At 49.0% G+C, this 20789-nt stretch overlaps 9 protein-coding genes across 9 annotated transcripts; 5 read left to right on the forward strand and 4 right to left on the reverse strand.

The window, feature by feature from the left end:
• Nucleotides 1-2294: 2294 nt before the first annotated feature.
• ANOM_001665 (uncharacterized protein) lies at nucleotides 2295-3103 on the reverse strand (the record flags this gene model as incomplete). Its single annotated transcript, XM_015546922.1, has 2 exons — nucleotides 2295-2700; nucleotides 2757-3103. 2 exons carry the CDS (start codon nucleotides 3101-3103, stop codon nucleotides 2295-2297), a joined length of 753 nt encoding a protein of 250 aa, XP_015410840.1.
• A 1030-nt stretch (nucleotides 3104-4133) lies between these two features.
• On the forward strand, nucleotides 4134-5047 carry ANOM_001666 (putative short chain oxidoreductase/dehydrogenase; the record flags this gene model as incomplete). The annotated part of the gene is made up of 2 exons (XM_015546923.1): nucleotides 4134-4426; nucleotides 4480-5047. 2 exons carry the CDS (start codon nucleotides 4134-4136, stop codon nucleotides 5045-5047), a joined length of 861 nt encoding a protein of 286 aa, XP_015410841.1.
• Nucleotides 5048-5939: 892 nt separating this feature from the next.
• ANOM_001667 (uncharacterized protein) lies at nucleotides 5940-7148 on the forward strand (the record flags this gene model as incomplete). The annotated part of the gene is made up of 1 exon (XM_015546924.1): nucleotides 5940-7148. One exon carries the CDS (start codon nucleotides 5940-5942, stop codon nucleotides 7146-7148), a length of 1209 nt encoding a protein of 402 aa, XP_015410842.1.
• A 305-nt stretch (nucleotides 7149-7453) lies between these two features.
• Nucleotides 7454-7930, reverse strand: ANOM_001668 (uncharacterized protein; the record flags this gene model as incomplete). Its single annotated transcript, XM_015546925.1, has 1 exon — nucleotides 7454-7930. The coding sequence occupies one exon, from the start codon at nucleotides 7928-7930 to the stop codon at nucleotides 7454-7456; it is 477 nt and encodes a 158-aa protein (XP_015410843.1).
• Nucleotides 7931-9716: 1786 nt separating this feature from the next.
• ANOM_001669 (mevalonate kinase) lies at nucleotides 9717-11773 on the forward strand (the record flags this gene model as incomplete). The annotated part of the gene is made up of 7 exons (XM_015546926.1): nucleotides 9717-9818; nucleotides 9869-10266; nucleotides 10330-10489; nucleotides 10514-10648; nucleotides 10729-11024; nucleotides 11073-11326; nucleotides 11385-11773. The coding sequence occupies 7 exons, from the start codon at nucleotides 9717-9719 to the stop codon at nucleotides 11771-11773; spliced, it is 1734 nt and encodes a 577-aa protein (XP_015410844.1).
• A 1237-nt stretch (nucleotides 11774-13010) lies between these two features.
• Nucleotides 13011-13927, reverse strand: ANOM_001670 (uncharacterized protein; the record flags this gene model as incomplete). Its single annotated transcript, XM_015546927.1, has 3 exons — nucleotides 13011-13193; nucleotides 13257-13488; nucleotides 13548-13927. The coding sequence occupies 3 exons, from the start codon at nucleotides 13925-13927 to the stop codon at nucleotides 13011-13013; spliced, it is 795 nt and encodes a 264-aa protein (XP_015410868.1).
• Nucleotides 13928-14516: 589 nt separating this feature from the next.
• ANOM_001671 (uncharacterized protein) lies at nucleotides 14517-15747 on the forward strand (the record flags this gene model as incomplete). Its single annotated transcript, XM_015546928.1, has 2 exons — nucleotides 14517-15418; nucleotides 15468-15747. 2 exons carry the CDS (start codon nucleotides 14517-14519, stop codon nucleotides 15745-15747), a joined length of 1182 nt encoding a protein of 393 aa, XP_015410867.1.
• A 568-nt stretch (nucleotides 15748-16315) lies between these two features.
• Nucleotides 16316-17269, forward strand: ANOM_001672 (bZIP transcription factor; the record flags this gene model as incomplete). Its single annotated transcript, XM_015546929.1, has 2 exons — nucleotides 16316-16481; nucleotides 16545-17269. The coding sequence occupies 2 exons, from the start codon at nucleotides 16316-16318 to the stop codon at nucleotides 17267-17269; spliced, it is 891 nt and encodes a 296-aa protein (XP_015410866.1).
• A 102-nt stretch (nucleotides 17270-17371) lies between these two features.
• On the reverse strand, nucleotides 17372-19666 carry admA (ADAM family of metalloprotease ADM-A; the record flags this gene model as incomplete). The annotated part of the gene is made up of 3 exons (XM_015546930.1): nucleotides 17372-18392; nucleotides 18446-19556; nucleotides 19603-19666. The coding sequence occupies 3 exons, from the start codon at nucleotides 19664-19666 to the stop codon at nucleotides 17372-17374; spliced, it is 2196 nt and encodes a 731-aa protein (XP_015410865.1).
• Between the last annotated feature and the right edge of the window lie 1123 nt (nucleotides 19667-20789).

Below are 20789 nucleotides of genomic sequence, written 5' to 3' on the forward strand. Positions count from 1 at the left end.
AATTTGGTGAAATTAAATTTCGCTGCTGAATTCTTTACTTCGGAGTACGCCCAAGAGCGTAGTTCCAGCACTCTCGACCCATGGGTCTGTTATCCAAGCCTCGCCAATTCCGGGAGTCGTCCACCGATCGTTCCATCAACCACCAAACTCATATCTGCCATTTGTTTCTCGTATGCCCCCTTTGTTACTGTAAGAATTTTTTTGATATCTATTCATTTCGCATTGAATTGTGACTCGTCGATCGCGACATGGAATTCGTCGAGGTATTTAGCACCGGTCTCGTTTGAGGAACCAGCCGAATCCTGAATGCTCCTAAGCCCCGATGGTCTATATGTCTTGAAAAGTACGCCTTTCGTTCCTCTCTTCTGGCAAAACTTATGGAGACGTAATCGTCAAGAGGATACTATGGTTAAAGGGCCTTTCCCCCCCAGAGAACCGTCAGGTTATCGGACGAGAACCAAAAAATTAAGGTGTTCGCTCGGCGATGGAATTGGATGGACTTGACCCGGAGTCTAGCCCCGGGCCTATAAGGGCCTAGGTTCCAGTCGAACCTGCAGCTACCCCAAGTTTAAAGTGGCAAGCCCATGGTGTCAAGTGGGGAGTACCATATCCTCCAGGGCTGGCATTCGGTTCCGAGGGCCGCCTCTGCGGGGGTCACATGCCGCGGAGCGACCTAATTCAGTTTAGTTCGTGCCTGTGAAGTCGACATTCTTCACGGTAATGAAGCCGGCAATTCGGCTACCCTGACTCCTATACACTGAATGATATCGGTGCATGTCTTATTGTATTTGGTATTCCATCCTCAGTGCTTCATGCTCAAGATCATGGAACTTGCCGCACTCTACACGTCCTTCGGAATATCTAAGATCTGCTTCAGACCCAAGCATTCTTCACTACTGTCCCATGTTCTAAATCTTGGGTTATTGAAGCCGACGTATCCCAGGGGGCCATGCTGTGCTGCCACACCTACACTTACCTCAACCCTCAGTCGTGTCTTGTATGTTCCTCTCATATAGAAGTTGGCGTAAGATGTGAATTGGGTTTATGTAGAAGACAAATACCCCGTCTGAGCGTGGGCCAGGAATTCCAACAATAACTGAAGCCAGATCATATTTACACCGAGTAAGAGTGTATGTAGACTCCCTTTACGTGCGACATTAATCAGGTGAAGAGATGATGTATTGCAGGGACGCTGTGACGACGCCGAGTCTGACCGTACCATCCCTAGGACTAAAGATACTCTGCAAGGCTGACTATGCTCTCGTGTGGCAGTCAGCCTGACCCATGTTAACGTTTCAGCCTCTCCTGCCGCGCTGCAACAAATCCTAAACTCAATCGATACAAAATGCAGATGATACATGTGATTAATCCGTATCTCTGTTTGCTGGATGATAAAAACAGCCGGCTTTATTGTATAGTGTTAGCTAAGGTTGCGCCGTGTCGTGTGTGGCAGAATTAAATGTTCTATGGAGATTTATCTTGCAGACATTCTTACACCTTGTAATGTATGTCCGACATTCGAGTCTAAAATGACAGAGCGCTCGTATCAACATACAAAACACACTGTCCGATTACAGCGTATCTTGAACCCAGACTGAGTGGATATTGACAAGGCTAAGATGTGGCAAAGAGAAGGATTTCGATCTGTGCGAGTGATATTGAAACAATTCATAGGCTATGAACTTTGAAGGGCCTGTATGCATTCCCGCCCGCTTTGTCCAATGATTCGCCATAGAACTGTTGGAGAACGGTACCCATCGGTTGACTCCCTCTGTATTCTTCACCCCATACTCTAACTATGGGCGCCACCTATGCGATTCCTGCTAGTACAACTTATTTCTTTCATCCAGTGTTTTCGTTGAGTTGATTGCATCCCAAGAAGAACAATACGTACACTGTATTATGTCTGTGGAGTCTTTGCGAAAAGATAAAGGGCGTTCGCCAAGAGACCCTTCATCAATATATAATACTGTTTCAATCACAAGGGCCCAAGCGAAGTACTAGAAGGCAAGCGAATGGAGAAATTCCAAGTCTATTTGTTACATCGTTGGCGATCTTAGCCTATCGAAGCCAGGAATGGCCAGAATACGAGATTGCCAAGAGGCACTGGTGGAGTTGTGGTGGTCCCAGTGCTGGCTGTTTCATACGTTTTTCAACTGATGGGCTACTACTTGATGAGATTTACTTTAGAAACAAATGGTATGTGCATCAGAGTTCAAGTTGGGTATCAGTGAGCTACTACTTTCGTCCCCCGTTTGACCAGCTCTCAGGGCCGCTACCTGGAACTGACGACCCTATGCCCAAATCATCATCCGTCCCGGATAAGCTGGCGGAGGAACATCAGGAGTATCGGTGGTAGAATAATTCTCCGGTGGAATTGTTGGTACCCTGGCCATTCTCTGTTTTCTGCCGGAGCAGCAGCAGAAGTATACACCAATCGCGATTCCAATAACGGCGGCCGAAACTCCAATACCGACACCAATTTTCTCGCGCTTGTACAGATATCCCCTGGGAAGCCGTAAAGATGCCGTCGGGATTGGGACGATCGTCGATTCGGCAGCTTTAAAGCGGATTTGTATCGGGGTTGCCGTTATGGCGTATGCGGTTCGAGTGGTGGTGTGTGTAGCGCCAGTCATGGTAAGGGCGATCCTCGTGTTTAAGGGGCGAGTGCAGCTGCCTTGGCCATTGCAGGCAAAATTGCTATAGTACATGAGCACTCTGGAGATGCATTAAACGGATGCACGTTGTGAACTTACTCCGGACAGCACATGGCAGTCGTCTCAATGCGCTGTTTGGAGGTTGGCAATGTACAAGTCTGGTATCCCGCCGGGCACATCCCAGGGCTGTAATAAACATCATCTCGCCAATTTGGGGGGCAACATTCATTTCCTCCCGGTCCTTCACAGCCCATTTCGAGCTTAGGGTAGTAGCCATAGAAATCTCTTGTGCGAATATCGGAACAAGAAGCTGGAGGAGTAAAGCGTGTGGTGAGCGGGCCGAGGTTTGTCGCCGTCGTGTCCAGCCTGATATCGTATTTGGACGCCGCCACGGGCCCCGCTGACAGGATAGACAATAAAAGAAGTGTTTTTTTAAGTACCATCATGATGGACAGGCTCGGCGAAGCACTGGAACAATGCCTTTGACAGACTTCGCTGACATCGTCTCTGTCTTATATTATTTCACTCTGTACACAAGCGGTGGGTACCGTGCCCGATTTCTCGGCTCCTCGTATTCCCATCACTGTGATGGGCCACTCGCGGCTCAACGAACAAGTAGCGGGTACTGATCTGCACTGGGCAAATAACGATCGGAGGCATATACTGCGAAATGTCGAGCACTCTCCATTGTAGAATCTTGGCTTTAGAGGGCGAAGTCATGGCGCCTTTGGAGGTATTGCTACTGCGCCACATCGACTTCGCCACGTCGGTGATCAGCAGATAATTTTCTCATGAGCCGTTATTACGATCTTGTCTCTGGATGCAGATCAGGTGGCACCCTCGAAGAATCTTGACTCAACCCTAACTCGTTCGTCATCTTCTATGGCAAGACGAGGGCTTGTCCAAGCAAACCCTAAGGAACGTGGTTCACGCTCACCAAAGTGACAAAGCATAACCTTTGGACAAACCAAAGTGACTTCACTGCTTAGCCAAAATGCAATAGGGGGTAATCTAGTACTCTACTTACGAGAGCTGGAGGGAAACTTATTTTATATCGAGATGTCACATGACCTCCCCCGGGATTTAGCCCTGGCGAATATGAGTAATGGACTGAGAATGAATCCCCCTTCTCTTCTTACGTGAGAAAAGATATCTTGCGCTCGGTCATAATCGGGACATCCTTAACCCCGATGTAAAGCCGCCATTCTCCGTTGGTGGCAGGGCGTTCCGGCTGAAGGTCCCTGATTGGTTTGGCATTCGGCTCCTTTGGCCGTAGCTCAGTTATATAGTACTTGAGCTAGCTACTAATCAATGAATGCATGAAGATGGAACGCCATTTGGCCCACTAAGATCCGTTATCTCCGGATCTCTACGCCCCGTTCTTATTTAAAGGACGCTTGTCCCCCACAACTATTTGGACTATTACCGGCCACATTTATATCCTGATACTTTCTAACACAAGATATCCTCCTAGCAATGGCACCGCTAGTTTGGTTCATTACCGGAGCCTCGTCAGGACTTGGTCTATCCCTTTCGCTGTACGCATTAACAGCCGGACATCATGTAATCGGAACTGTTCGCAACGCATCAAAGTCCGCAGATGCCGTCCAGGCCTTCCAGGATAAGGGTGGAAAGATCGTGGAATTAGACGTCACGAAAGCCGATGCCATTCCCGAGGCAGTCAAACAGGCCGAGAGCTTTTACGGCAAAATCGATGTATTAGTAAACAATGCGGGGTACTCGTTATTAGGCGCCGTGGAGGACCTGAAGTAAGTTGCTGCTCCTCTCATAAAAGCCAACAGTGACTGATATTGCGGTACAGCGACAAAGAGAGCGCCCTCCAGATGGAGACCAACTTCTTCGGACCTCTCCGAGTAATCCGTGCCGTGCTGCCCGGTATGCGCGGAAACCGCAGCGGAACGATCGTGAACATTAGTAGCATCGCTGGTCAAGATGCTTTGCCTTCATGTGGACTGTATTCTGCTAGTAAATTTGCGCTGGAAGGTCTATCTGAATCATTGAGTCGTGAGCTTGCGCCCTTCAATATCTCAGTTCTGGTGGTTGAACCTGGCGCTTTCCGTACGAATTTCCTGTCGGCGGTTCAAAGGAACGAGCGTGGCCTTAGCGAGCCCTATAAAGGTGGGCCGGTGGACATAATGCTGGGTAATTTCGAGTCAGCACAGGGCAAACAAAAGGGAGATCCGGAGAAGGCGGTCGCTAGGATTTTTGAGGTTGTCACTGGCGAGGGGGCCGCTGGTGGGCTTAAGGGGAAAGTTCTGAGATTGCCACTGGGTCCGGATTGCGTGCAAAGAATGCAGGCGAAACTGGATAAGGCTTCTGCTGATCTCAATGCTGCCCGGGAATTCGCACTGAGCACCAACTATAATTAGGCATCGACATGGGAACATAGAAGTGGGATTAACTACGATGGAGACTGCGGTATATGTAAATACTACATTTATTAGAATTTGACACCGATGATATTGGCATTATCAGAAAAATGATCGCATTGGTGTATCACACTGCGAGAGACAAGAAAGTCTACCCTGGTGCTGCCCTCATTAAGTACGGAAGCTGAGCAAGGTCCCCTTATCACGATCATGATGGCATGTTTTGTTCACGGGGAAATTCCTTGGGTAGACCTACCTTCCTGTTTGACTGACTACTTGCCATCATTGTAGTAACGGAGGTTCTACTTTCATACTAAACTTCCGACTAACTAGGTGGTGAACTGGACTAGGTGTCTATTGGAGGGATCACACCTGATAAGCGCCTATTTGAGAACTGCATCGTACGGACGATCCGACCGGCTCTGGGAACGGAGAAGGTAGTGAACAAGAAGCCCGATTATTGTTCCTTTCACCGGCGATGTACTATATATTCAATCATAGAGGCGTCTACTAACATGAAACATTGTGTTCATCGTAGTGCAAGCGAGCTAAGGTCGGCCAATATCGCATATTTATAGGAATATCTAGAACGAAAGCTTTGACTACATTGGACCTTGAAGTATCTGTTCCCAAGGAAAGGTACTAATGATAAATGCAGGCGTCTGCCAGGAGCATGTACATGTAAATGCAGCATGAAACGTGTAGGATCACAATTTTTCCGTCGGTGTCTTCTATCCCGAGAAGACGGCAAAGCGGGGTTTCTCATCCTAAAGCAACTCAACGCCGCGGTTAAGACTAAATGAATAAGTATTAGCTATACTATGAAGGATTGGACAAGCCCGTTCTTATTTTGCAAACTACAGCTATCGACCAAGCGGTATCAGACTTCTCAATGCGCGTTTTAGATATTGCATACATAGGGCTAGCTGTCCTCCAGCTCGCGAGCGCCTGTGCGACAGACGAAGATTGCAGCCTCAATGGTGTCTGTATTAGGAGCAGTGATGGTCCCAAGAGCAATAATGGACGAGGTATCCTAAGTAAAACATGCAAATGTGACCCCGGCTGGTTCGGCGAAGATTGCGGTAGGCTGGATCTTGCTCCGGCTACCAGGTACACAGGTTACAACTACACGAATGTTACCGACCCGAGCTACTACGGCAAGTACGGCAACTCCTCCTGGGGAGGGCAGATTTTCCAGGACCCAGTCGACCCTACCCTGTTCCATCTATTTGCTTCTCAATTCAGCTACGGCTGTGGTCTCAGTGGTTGGAGGCCACAGTCTTTTATAATGAGGGCAGAGTCACGCAATGGACCGCAGGGTCCCTACCATTTCGCCGACACGGTGGCTCCAGCCTTTCGCCATAACCCTTATGTTTTCTTTAGTCCAGCGGACAATAAGTATCTCATGTATACCATCGGCGTGGATGCCCCGAAGCCGGAGAAATGCCAAAGCATCTCGTACACAAAGTGGCCGAACAATATCTCCGTCTCCAGTTCTGATAGCATTCGAGGGCCTTGGACGCCGTTTGAAATGATTCTAAACTCTGAAGAGCCACAATCGACCAACCCTGCTCCGTGGCCACTTTGGTCACCCGAAGACCCAACCAGCCAGGTTATGATGGGAGTGGAAGGAAATGCCATTTTCGTCGCCGACAGATGGGACGGCGAATACAAGTTGTTGTACACGCAGAAATGGAACACGACCAGATATAGCCCCACGTGGACCGAAGACCCGTTCTTCTGGCGCGACAAGCGGGGGAACTGGCATACCTTGACGCACTGGATGATCGATATTGTTGAACACGATGGGCAGAAATGGCCGCGAGTCGGTGCTCATATGTACGCCCGCAATCTGACTGGGCCTTGGTATTTCAAGTTGCAGGAGGCTTTTAACTCTACTGTCACGTATACTGACGGGTCGGTTGAGACCCTGAAGCGCCGTGAGAGGCCAAAGATCTTTTTCAGCGATGATGGCGAGATGACTCCGCTCTATTTGATCAACGGGGTCCAAAGTATGAATGAGACCTCGCGCAGTTACACACTTATTCAGCCCGTTGGGATGAAGTGGAAGCAGTATGAGAGAGCTCTCGGCTTGTTATAGTGATTGTTAACGATAGTATCTGAGCAAGAATGGTGCTTCTAGCCGGGTAGGCAAACATTCAGAGGGCAGTGTATATACCCACGGTACAACAATGTAGGCAACTGGGTACAAATTAAAATATGCACATGCTCACATTGAGAAATTTAGCTTGTATGGTATTAATGTAGAGCTAATTGGATATGGATTGGTAACGAGTGACAGCATCGACAGGGCACGTAAGTGCACAATACAAAGACATTACGCCATACACTGTTCCCCTGAAATCCATAGCTCCAAGACTAAATAAACACGTATCTAGACCATTCCTAGAGTTCTGCGGTTGTAAATACGATTTTGTGTTCCATTGGGGGAATCGCAGGGCGGCCAATGACTTTATCGAACTCGAGTCGCAGAGGAGCGCCCAGAACTGTTGGAGGATTCGCCTGCTGGTCAATCATGGTGGTCCACACTTTGTGCGCCTGGTATACCGGGCCAGGTTGCGCCTGAGTCTGCGGAAACTGCATGGGCACGTACTTTTCGATTTCTACCTTCTTCGGGTTCCTCGAGACCGCAATGATCAATACCATCTGAACCTCACCATTCGAGTTCGAGATCCACCATGACGCGTCGCACCGAAGGCGGGGCATCGATTCAGACATGCCCGCTGCAACGACCAGCAATGGCCAACCGCCGGGCCTTACCAAGTCGTTGATCCAACTCGAGTCGCCCTCCTTACTGCTGGCAGTTGGCCCGGTGCACGTGGTAGCCCCCAGTGCCTGGAATTCAAGATCCCCTACACCCATTCTAGCGACTTTGCGTATAAGGCGGCCGCCTATCGTCGCGTGGGCTTTTCTTGTTGCTTTGAGGGGACCTTCACAATCAGCGTTTCGATGTCAGGAAAGTACGTGAATCGAACAGTATTTCCGGTATTATCACGGTTTTGCTCGATCGATTCAAATTCCCGCTGCACAACATGTTTTAGACAGATGTGTTGGTTCACGTCACGTCGCGATAGGGCATCAGCTGTCGACATAACGCGTGCTTTCAAGTCTTGAAAGCTAACGTAGGTCACGGGAGGATAAACGCCTGTCATAGCAAGTTAAGAGGGTGAGACTGCCATGGTGCTTCCACTCTGGAATAGAGAGAGGACATTGCGAATGCTTTCACCATTATAACGATTTGTAGTAACTATTACTCATGACATGGATCGAAGATTTATCACGCCGCAAGATCTCCAAATAACCTGCCATCGTGTTGTGTGCGCGCCTATTCCATGTAGGCAACGGGACGACATTGACAGTCGGCATTAAATCGAGCCATGGCTATCGGTCTAGCATCAGACATGGCCAAGATTCCGTGTATCCTGCTTCTACAATAGCAGTAGGCATATTTCGAGCTTTTAGTAGCCCCTGGATAAAAGCATGATCAGGCTCTTTGTACACCTTCTGGTACGGGGGGAAACTATATTAAAAGTAAGCAGAGATCAGTCATAGAGAATATCAATTTTCTTACCGGGGGTTCCTGTAAATGTAATAGTGGCAAGTTCCGGGATTGTCCATAACCCGTCGATACGGGCTACAGTCAACTCGTTGGCCGCCCAATTTATTGACACCTGGTGGCTGTCTGAAGACATGTTTACCTCCAAGCTCGCACTAAATAGATCATAGTTTATTTAGACACGCGTCGCCTCTACTTGCCCATCCTCTGAGGGACTCCTGGCGAGTAGAATGCCCACTTCACGGGGAAGTTAGTCTCGTATGAGGCGTTAGGGCCAGGTAGTCGCAAGGATTTCGCTCTTTAGGGAAGAAAAATGCTGCTGTGGGGTGATAGATGGCCAATTCTTTGCACTGCTACGCAGCACGCGGGTAGACGAGGTTTGGGGTTCTTGGGTTGTAGGATGGATTTCCTGGGGGTTGGAGAGATATGATGGTGATAATAATGGCGGAGAAAAGAGCAAGTACGCCGGAAAAGACAAGTATAGTTAAGTGAACAATTACGTACAGTATCACTGAGAGATTATCTAGGAGGGGTGAAGTGTTGTTTATCCAGGGTGTGAAGACAGCCAATGTTAATCTTTCACAGCGGGAATCAGTATTCCTAGGCCATACATAGTGAATTGTTCCCTGGTTGATTTGACTTCTATCGAAGTTTAACAGCAGTTGCAGAGCGCAACGAATATTGTCTTGATCTTCAAAGAGTATATACATCCAGTTTACCATTCGAGAACGGTGGTTAGTCCATGAGTGGTCACGTAGAATCATCCTGTAACTAAGGTAGGCCCCAAAACCTCGTGTGACCGCAGTATAGAGAACGGTCTATGGTACTATTACGCGTATTGGTAGCAAGTAGTAGCAAGGATATGTCTGCCTATGGACGATACGGGTTGGTGAAACGCTATGAGAAAGCAAGGAGGGTCTCAGGGCGGCGTACATGGCCAAGCCGCTTACTGGCTCCGTGAACGAATACATATCTTCCTGCCACTTGGATAGCAACACTCATCAACAGACCAACTAGCAAAACCCCATCGACAGGTTCTTCAGTCCAGTCCACATGGAGAGAAAATGCTCATGACCCATCGCCCCCACATTCATGGTGTCCGCACCCGGAAAAGCCATCGTCTTCGGTGAACATGCCGCAGTGTATGCTCAGCCCGCTATTGCCGCCGCTATCTCTCTCCGATCCTGTCTCCTCGTCACGACCCTCACCAGTCTTGACGTGCCGTCCAGCTGAATTTCAGGGAGATTGGCTTAAATCATACGTGGGAAACCGACGCTCTGCCATGGAATGTCTTCCACCACCCTTGCAAGAAAAGGTTCTATTACTCTGATGTCAACTACCTCGACGCTCAGTTCCTCAAAGCCATCCTGCCACATGCAGAGGCTGTGTCGAAGCATCTTCCAGAGCAGGAGCGCAAAATCCACATCAAATCTGCAACCGCCTTCCTCTACCTCTACCTCTGCCTCTCCCTAGGCCCCGTGGAAAGCCCTGGATTCATCTACACTCTTCGATCGACCATTCCTATTGGCACATGTCTAGGCAGCAGTGTCAGTGTTTGCGTCCGCTTGAGCACAGCGCTGCTCCTGCAGATACGCGCCCTTGCTGGACCCCAACCGGGTCAGCCTCTTGAGGAAGCAGAGATGTAGATTAAGCATATTAACCGCTGGGCATTCGTGGGCGAGCTTTGTATACATGGAGACCCTAGTGGGGTTGATACTACGGTCTCGGCGAGTGGAAAGGTTGTGATGTTCCAAAGAAACGCTTCTGGACAGTCGTCCGTCATCCGTCTCACCAAGTTCCCGAGACTACCTCTCCTTCTCGTCGATACTCAACAACCGCGCTCCACCGCTATACAGGTGGACAAGGTGAAAACACTGAAAACCAATTAGCCTGAAATAACAGACCTGATCTTGGACGGAATTGGCAAAATTGCAACTTCGGCACTAGCACTGATTTCATCGGCTGAGCTCCATGGTAGTGGTGCCGCTGATGCTCTAGGACATCTGGGAGCCTTGATTGGTATGGTTGATGGGTTTCGTTAGGAGTCTCTCATCCCCGTCTAGGGCGTATTCGCGAGCTCGTCGATTATGCCAATATCGGTTAGACAAAACTCACCGGTGCTGGAGGTGGTGGATGTGCTATCATCTTCTTGCGACCGGATATCGAAGATCAAACTATTGAAGAGCTGGAGCGAACGTTCACTGCAGAAGGATTTCGGAAATATGAGATTATCCTAGTTGGCGACGGAGTTGGGGTGCTTTGGCCCGCCGTATTTACAAACGGCATTGATGGAAAGCCTGGCGAAGAGATTAATCAGGTGATGTTTGAAAAGGCTGAAGGCGTTGAAGGTATCAACCAGCTAATTGGAGAGGGAGTGCAAGACAATCGGGAAGGCTGGGGGTTTTGGACGCGAGATGTTTCTCCCAGATGAAACTGAGGTCATCCTAGCTTCTATCTTTTGCGAATCGAATCTACCAAGGCCGAGATTGAAGAGGTCAAGCACGACCAGAACGTTCACCGTGATCAAAATGAGAAGCTCCACGATGAAGTCAGAGCTCTGCAAGCTCAAATAGAAGCTATCCCACCGGCGGCTCTGGCCAGATCATGGGCCGCAGTAGCAGCTAATGGCAACACTTTTCAGAAGCTTTCTGATGAATACCCCGACACGTTCACATTCATCGGGTCTCAACTGGCCCCGTACAGTATATCCTACGCTACGTACGTCAGCGCCACTATTGACGTTCGCATAGCTGCACATAGCCCTGCAGGCTCCCATGCCCACGACTGTCTTGAAAGAGCATCAAAAGCTATATCTAGGACCGAAGCGTGCCCTGGGGGTTATATTAAACTCATTTAAGGTGATTAACATCGATATTGACGATTCAAGCATCGCAGTCTCCAGTCCGAATGAAATGATTGCACCTATGGCCTATCAAGGGGACGGCATGCGAGACGCAAGATATCATGTCGGCCACCACGCAGGACACTCTCAGGGCCAACACCAACCACTCCCCTTGGACCATGATGTACAATATAAATTTCCACCTTATGACATTGACTGGATTATTCAAAGCTTCGACCTCGCCGAGCCGGTCAACCTGCGATACCTGGGGAGCCGACACAACACGATCATTCCCGGCACGCTCTGACTACGGATTATCTGGATTTCTCAGTGCCACTAGATCCGCTGTTTGGTTCGGATAAGTTTGATGAAGTAGTCTGACGGCCGGAAAGAAAACAGTTCGTGGTCAGGCCACCAAATGTTATGGTTGTAGGATGGGGATCTTTGTTCTGCAGTTGTCTTGTAGCTGACCGAGTGAGTTCAGGTTAAGAAGTATACAACTTCGATTGATCTCACTTTCACAGGCAGGGATATTATTTTTTTTTTTTAAAAAAAAATTCTTATACTTCTCTTGATGTCGCCACGCATGTAGAATGTCCAACTTTACGCAATCGCGACCGTCGGCAGTCCAATTGAGCTTCTCGGTATACCGATCGCGCGCTCCCGATGGTGCGCGCATTTGTATTTATCTCCGCTTAACTCCAGCGAAGAGAAAACAACAATCTCAGGACACTACTAGTACACTTCCCTTCAACCCCAGTCCTTGATTTATGATTTCCTAAGTCTGAAATAGTCATTAACGCCAGCTAAATGCATCTAGTCTAGACCGGTTTATCATGGCTGATCAACGGCGTAGTCGCCCCACATGTTACTATTTAATCGGTCTAGTCCAGAGTAGGTGGGCCTTGGGTCGATCGACCCCCACAAAGTACAACCCAAGACAAATCAATCCTATAGAGAGTAAAACGAGATATCAATTAAGGATTCAAGTCCTCATTATGGAATCTGGACAATTGCTGGTGGTGTCAGTAGACATTCCTGCAACTTAAAATCTTTCTGTGTGTTCCTGCATCATCTGAAATATATATCAGCAGATAACAAAGGTGATGTTAAAATCGTGCAGAAATATCGTCAACCAAAAAAAGTCCGAACCATGTCTTTCCAAATTAGCTCTTATCTAGAAATAGAATGATGGTTTTGGTGTAGACAAAGTCATACGAAACGTCCCAAGGTTCCATAATGGCTGGGTGAAACAAAGGCCCTGGGAGATGAAGAAATGGCCCAACAACATGCTACGGCAGTGCAAATGTGTGAATGTGTCTAGCACCCTACAATTAGTATTATACCAATGTACTAGTGCTAAAGTTGTGAAGAAATTCACGGTTGATTAAAAGTCATTATTCGTATGTAGTCGTGACCCATGACCTGCTAAATATTCACGCCACACCGCCCTACCCCAAAGCAAGATATTATCCATTCCATCATAAGCCGACCAACCAACGCCAGGACCCATCTAAAAAGGTGAATTGAAAAAAAAACCGGAATCATGTCTTGACCGTATCGCCGATCGGGGGTCCCAGATAATACTCCGCAAAATCTTTCAAGCCCTGAACGTTCTTGTAGCGAAGGTCAAAGATCTTGGTTGCTCGCAAAATAAGATTGGAACCATCAAAGATGGCTTCGATTATGCGCGCATGTTGTGGTCCAACGATCGAGAAAAGAAGGACCTGCACGAGTTGCGCGATGGATTAGTTGCTAGGCCATGGGCGCGGAGAGCATAGCGAACTTACCGGTGCTACCATATGTCGGATGAAACGTCGTTTTCTGAGTTGTCCAATCATCAAGCGTAAAATTAACAGCAATTCCCCTCGCAGTATTGCTTGATCGGTTGTATTCACGTTGTTGTAGACGATTGCCTTCGTATGGGGATAATCCGGGCCGCCAAGGTCGGTCATATACAGCGCTCCAAATGCAGGTTCGTGGTGCTGAAAGAGACTCTTGTAGGTGGTATAATCTCCGACACTGTGCGCCTCGGTTAGCCGTAAAGGGTACCACATAGCGAATGCCGCAAAGTGGTTTACCATTTTGAAGACCATGGACCTGGCATTCTGCCACAGGTTTCGTCCAACATCCAAGATGTCAGGTAGTCGCAGAAGCCCATCGCGCGATAGGAGGGGATCAGGAAAGGTTCGAGCTCTTTGTACGATGGATCGGTCTGATGGGGATACGTCGGGTACTCCTTTTCGAGTAGCTCATCATCGGGTTCAGGAAGTAACCGCGACCGAGCAAAGAAAGATGGCCGTGAATCCGAGTTTCCAGTGAGCGTCATCGGTTGGACAGCAATGCTGAACTGACGCAATTTAGAGAGATCGATTTCTGGAACTTGGAGCTGTTCAATGGTCCGTTCTAACTGCAATAATCTTTTACGCCGTTCAAGGCGCATTGAAGGTTCGGTGTCCATGTCGGTTACTGTTGTGGAGTCCAACTTTGACGATGGGAGTGAAGGACGGAAGGCTGTTGTTCTTAAACTAATATTTGGTTGATCCGTTGCTGGGCGACGGCCAATTAAAAGACTGGCGGTTCGCGTGACGCACGGAGCCACAACGCTCAGGCATTCATCTCGCGCCGTCCCGATTCCGTACCCTACATGACACGATGGTTTCTCGCACCCTGGACGGTCGCGTTGTCGCATATATCTAGTGATTGGCTCTGGTAGACTCAATTTGTAGCTGCAACCGCCGACCAAGGTAGACTGAACGTCCCGTGCGTTGAATGGCCTGTAGACGCCCTTGTGTGATTGCTGGAGTTGACATACGTGCATGGTGATGGCGTCGGGTTGGCGTGAATATTGTGCTATTTTTAAAGCCACTCCAAGGTAGAGCGTTTCCTTTCTAAAATATTCCCATGGAAGACCGGAAAGTAGTAATTCAGCATCAAAGGTGAATGTAAGAACTGGCTTTTACCGCAGACTGGAGCATTATATAAATCTTCAAATGCCGCACAGCGAAATATTTCGATCCCTCTAGCCAAATCGTTCCTCAAACTCTGTCATGAACGGGCTCAAGTTGCCCGCAACCAACCGGGAGTGGCAGAACGCTATAGGTCTACGCAATCTCACGGACAAGACGGTGCATGGAGCGGAGTTTGCTTCAGCCTCGCAAATGGGGTATGATCAGTTCTTACTCCTACGAGTTTTATGGAAGACGTATGAAACAAATCAACTGCAGATAAAATCCATGTTTGGAATGGCCGACTGGATTAGCCGTGCTGACGAGATGCTGGCTGGGCATCGCTCCTGGAGGGCCTTCTGCGACGACTTCGCGCCAGGTGTGATACCAGAAGGTGATTTTTCCATCGCTCGACTGTACCAGCTCGAGGTAGAAAAGACCAAAAGCCTAGCGACTGCTGAACAGTTGGCCACACCGATAGTTCGCCGTACTCGCACCCGCCAATTAGAATCGCAGCTAGCCAATCTCTACCTGGCGACGCCTTCAAAGAGGCCCAAGACCTTGTACGATACACCTGTCGTTCAAGGGGCTCGTGATGATGATGACTTAGCCCTTGAAGATGAGCTGACCCCTTTGGAATCTACCCCCTTTCAGCCAATAAGTCCGGCTCCCAAGGAACTGGTGAATATTCTGTATCCTCCTAGCAAGGATGAACAAATTGTGAATACGGCCCTTGTGGTTTTTCTGAATGCGCTCACGATGCGCTTCAACCTTTCATCGAGCTGGACGATGCATCGCATAGCCTTAACTGCGGCATTCAAAGACGCCCAGTTCGAGGCAAGAACAGACGGCTATCTGGATGATTCCCGTGGAAAGCCCAGTGTTCTGATTGAGGTAAAGCCTGTGTCACGATCCACAAAGCAGGCCGCTATCCAAATTCAAGAGTCTGCACAGATGGTCGCTTGGATCAAAAGCAACGGTGATTGGGCTGAGAGACGGAAGGTGTAGGTTCTGTTAGTCCCGTGGATTGCTGTGATGCTGACGGTGCCATAGTCGCTTTCATGTGTCCCAGGACAGACACGAGATTTATGTCACGGTTGCTGAGTACAACGACGACTATCTGGCATACCTGAATAACCCGCTGCCCGCACGTAACGAATCTACCGGCCAGAAATTAAGTGGACAAGAGCCTCCCAAGCCACCCCTGTCATTCCTGACAATGCACCAGTTCGGCCCTTTCGACACGTTGCTTGCTTCTCATATCCGTGAGATAGGGCCTATCCTTCTGGCCATTACTCTTCGAGCCGAAGCAGAAAACTCACAGGTAGTGTGACGGTACCATCTATGTATTGGGCCTAGTTATGTGGTCATATGTCTTTATGGTCTGCTATTGTTCGTGTCATTCGTCCTCGTCTTCCTTTATGTTCGTCCTGTGTTTTGGTCTTATTTTTTATAGTGGTGCTACAAGGCAGTGCGACTGGTAACTCAACTGATAGACAGCGACCAACCCCAACACCTTTACAAAGAATACGCTTTAGAGCAGCGTGTCTTGGAGCTGAGTTGTTTCATATATCACCGCACGTTCTTGACGAGGTGGTCGACGGACTTGAGAAAGATAAATAAATAAATAAAACGAAAAACATGGAAAACATTAGAAACTAACCATATAGAGTTAGCGGAGTAAGCAACTTGCATTAGTGTGGTTGGCCGTTGAATGGTTCTCCAATGTTGGGCAGTATCAAATGCAATAGAGTTTTTGGGTGGAACCGTTCAAACGGTGGCGTCTACATCCACTTGGTACTACTATGGGACATCGTTCGGGACGGTCAGCAACTTGCATTAATCTCTTAACTTTCCTTACCAACCCACCTCGTGCATAGATCAGCAGGATTACCTTCACAATGAACAACCTTCCAGAAGTCAAAGGGGTTACAAGGCCCTCTAGTATCCGACTAGAACATATGCCCCAGCAGGCCTGGGTGCGGGCCGCCGGAGACGATTGGACGGGAATAATAGATCGCAAGGAACGGCGGCGACTGCAAAATCGACATAGTCAGAGGGCATACCGTAAGCACTCTAGTTCCTCAGGAGCACAGGGAAGAGGGGTATGATCATTGACCTGAATATTAGGCTTAAGGAGGAAGGGAATAGTCGTCGAACCACCGGAAGGCACATCTGCTGCGTCCTCTACGGGAAGCTCAGAAATTGTACTACGAAGCCCATCCGATGGATCTCATGTGGAAACTGCAGAGGACCTTCAATGTGCCCATGCCCCACCATATGCACTGCAGTTCCGACAATGGTTCGAAGCGACAGCCCGGGACAGTTTTCTCCGGGGGTCGCCCAAAACAGAGCACTTGATCAGTCTCAGCCGTCTGAACGTTCATAGAGCCATCATTGAGAATATATGCGCCATAGGGATGACCAATGACTGGACCAAGAGTGACGACTCGATCTCCATATTCAATCTCGTTCAACCTGGGTTCCAAGAGGGTAATATCCCGCCGAGTTTGCGCCCAACACTGATCCAACGAAGTGTACCGCATCATCCCTGGCTGGACTTCTTTCCCTTCCCGCACATGCGAGATAACCTTATTACTGCCGGGGATATGCTAGATGACGACGATCTTTGTCATGATCTGATGGCTTTCTGGGATACTAGGAATACGGGCGCCACACTACTCGTGTGGGGAGAACCCTCGGACCCGAACAACTGGGAGGTTACGGAGGGATTTGCGAGAAAGTGGGGCTGGCTGCTCCGGGGGTGTTCAGAGCTGTTACTTTCTAGCAATCTTTGGAGAATGAGGCGAGGAGAACGGCCTCTTATTTGGAGACAGGTCCTCCAGCTACAGTAGAAGACTACATGTGGAGCAAATTAAGGCATTCGAATAGTTTTGACATTGCTTCGTAATCTAACGCTCAGGAATTGTATATCGCGTATTCAGATATTGGATCATTCATGCATACCGATAATTTGGTGGTGCTATAGACCTGGTAGGGCTGGCAGGAGCATATGGAGGTGGCACACGGGGGACTTGACCTGTCACGGGAGGCGCTGGTGGAATGCCCTTCGTTGGGGTCTTCTTACGACGGCAGCAGCAGCAAAAGATTATACTCAATAGCACTGCAAGGACCAAGGCCCCACCAATTCCGGCAGACAGTCCAATAACCAGAGACCGATGGCGATCCACCCATGAGCTGCTATCCTCACTATCAGACCGACACCTCCCGCTTCGACAGAACCCGTCCGAACAGGGAGTCCCGTCTTGCACCTGCCGGTTCATGCCCATGCAAGTCCCGGAGCCATACCAGTCAACTGAGCAACTGAGGGTGCACGAGTCGCTATTGCAGGAGGATACGCCCGTGCTATTGGTGTTCAGCAACCGTTGACATTGCATATCCCGGTTCATACATTCTCCGCTGGCGCAAAATAGACCGGATGAGTTGCCGCATGTTTGCCCATCTGGTGCAAATCTGTCGGTAGGACAAGCGCTGGAATTCCCAGTGCATGTCTCCTGGATGTCGCAACTTCCAGTACTCTCACGACACACCGTGGCGGATGATGCAAACTGGCAGTTTGTACAGCACGGTCCGGCTGAATCATCGCAGACCGCACCATCGCGGAAGCGACATGTTGATCCATCACAACAGCTGTTATCATCACAATTATCACCGCAATCGCAGTCCTCGCCGGCCTCGACAATCCCATTCCCGCACTCTCCGGCCGTTAGGGTCGGTATGTTGCTCGTATCGCTTAGAAGGCAACCTGTTCTCATTGATCGTGACCCTAGTAGGGAGCAGACATTCCCGACTGTACAGGGCGAAAATTCTGTCTGTGAGGACTGTGAATATGGATTCATGATGTACTGAGCATCCGCGTCACACGTGGACGAGGACAATGGGCAGCACTGGGTACTGGAGGAACATGTGCTGGAATCGCAGTCGTGGACTGCACCAAATGTATGACCCGATTCGTGACTATGCAAAAAGTCAGTCGGCATTGGAAATGTTAATCTGGCAAATATACCTACGCGAATACCTGCCACTGGTTTGACGTTCGTGCTACGACGTTGGTGCTTGATTGAGAGTTGCATAGTTGGCCTATCCATGAAATACCAACTTCTGACCCCGACGGACAGCCGGTCATGAGCGTCCAGTAGGCGTTTTCTGTATCGCTCAGTGAAGACCGCCAGGAAGAAAATTGTTGCAAGCGCCAATTCATGTCTCCCTCGGAACATCCAACGTTCCACGGTGCGGAATCTGTAGCACTGCCTGGACAATTTGCATCGCTAATCGTCAAGTTATGAAGAGCAAGTGATATGTTGAAGGTACTTTCAAACAGTTCTGATGCGGTATTGACCATGTTGATAAGGCTTCGACGAAGACTTTCCGTCGATTCGAACGATGCTGTATAAGTACAGTCGGTTGCGATTCCGACTAATGCGACTCTTCTGCTCGTAGGACAGCCAGCGTGACTGCCAATACTGTTGACCAGATCATCTGTACCCAGAGTTGACTGACGCCGTTCCAAACTAGAAGGTGTATTCGGAAACAACCCGTGGGAGGAGTCCTCAACCGATATCATCCGGGGGGTCAAGGAATGGGGTATCAGCTGGTCGGCAGCGCAGTGGGATGGCTCAGTTGAATCTTCTATATCACGGCGCAGGTCCGTCCTTGAAGAGTGATATGCCACCATGGAGCCGTCATTAGCAGGGAGACCAACTTCTTCAACCGTGCCCCTTAATACTCTTACATCATAGTAATGGGAAAAGGCACTAAATGTACCTTCAAACAGAGGATCATCCCCATCACGAACGATGTATATCCGTGCCCAACCAACCTTTTCCCAACGTCGACCTGGTACTTGAATCCACACTCCACCTCTGAATACCCTTTGGTCTTCTTCGATAAATGACTCAGTCCGTTTGACGACTCCTTCTGTGTCAAGATACTGGATTTGAGGGCGATGTACGAGTAGGTAAGAGTTTCGCTCCAGCTTTAGCCTGATTTCGTCATCCTGCCCTCGGATCCTAAATGTGATATCGAACTCGGACTCGCTTGCGATCTGTTGGGACGGTGTATGTATGACAACTGACTCCAGCTGGCTTGCCTTTTGTGATGGCGGGGAACGTATCGAGTGCCCTGGCCGTATCAGTATAATGAAGCCCTGCGCTGGGATGCTAATCACCTTGAACATGCGAGAGGAGGACCAATAGAGGTGCGAATAGTAGGAGGACTGGATATATTCTCATGATTAGGTATAACGAGACTGGAGCTCTGCTACTGAAGACAACTACGCTATACAGGTTACACATATAGATATATATACTTCATCGTGGTCTTTTGTTCGCAATGGATTTATAATCGGCATACCATGAGATTCGACCGATAGCGATACCAAGCTTCTACCGAGCACCACAAAATTGTAAATCAACCGTTCAGTAAGTCCACACTCGACCCACATAGACCAGGCATCAGTATAAAGCCCCATGGGCATCTGCCACATACCGAGCGAAATACATTCTGTAAGCCAAGACAGACTCGTCATCCCCAAGACCCGCTGCGCTGACAGCACTACCTCGACCCTTCCTCTTGTACCCTAACAAGCAGAACAGTGGAGAGCACAGCCTCGCCTCCGACTTGGCACCGCATCCTGCAGTGGCTACGGATCTCTCGGAGCGGGGAGAAAGTGCCAAGCGAGTGGAAGTCTTTCCGAATGGTCGGTTGGCATTGGCTGATCTCATCGATATGGTGTTGCCTAATGATGGATTGAGAGTGCTGGTGGCTATGCCTGACTTATCATGTTTCATAGGTTAAGGTTAATTATCTGATGGGCGAGTGTTTCCTTCTAAGATTTGTGACTCCACATGGCGCGAGAAGTTTCAACACTGTAGAGAATAGCCGCGACATCTTTGTTTGTGTTTTATCAATAGCGCTCGATCACATTTTATTCTGGTTACTAAGTTCAATATAATCCTTCTTCAAAGGTGATTGCTCAAACTGCGTTGGGCATCATAGCGGTCCAGTTAGTATGTTGAGAAGTAACCGTTACGGGCTCGATCCTATACCCAGCGTGGAAGGACCATGGAATGTACCAAGAACCGCAAAGCCACTAGATATCGGTTCGAGCCATATCCTATAGTCTTTGAGTACCGCAGATCTGCCGAGAGTTGGATGACCACAGCGGGGCGGATTTATTCCATTATCTCCGAGTCACAGAACTTGGGTCGCTTAGGGTTTTTAGCTCCCGGCACTAATGCAACCTGATTACCATCTTGGCGTGGCTGTGTTGCAGACCTTGGGTGGCTAGCCCTTGTTTGGCTCCAGTTTGGATATGTCATGGCTGTGGTAGATGGTTCATTGACGTGGGTCTGT

Source organism: Aspergillus nomiae (assembly GCF_001204775.2).
Source record: "Aspergillus nomiae NRRL 13137 chromosome Unknown contig00022, whole genome shotgun sequence".
Taxonomy (NCBI): Eukaryota; Fungi; Ascomycota; class Eurotiomycetes; order Eurotiales; family Aspergillaceae; genus Aspergillus; species Aspergillus nomiae.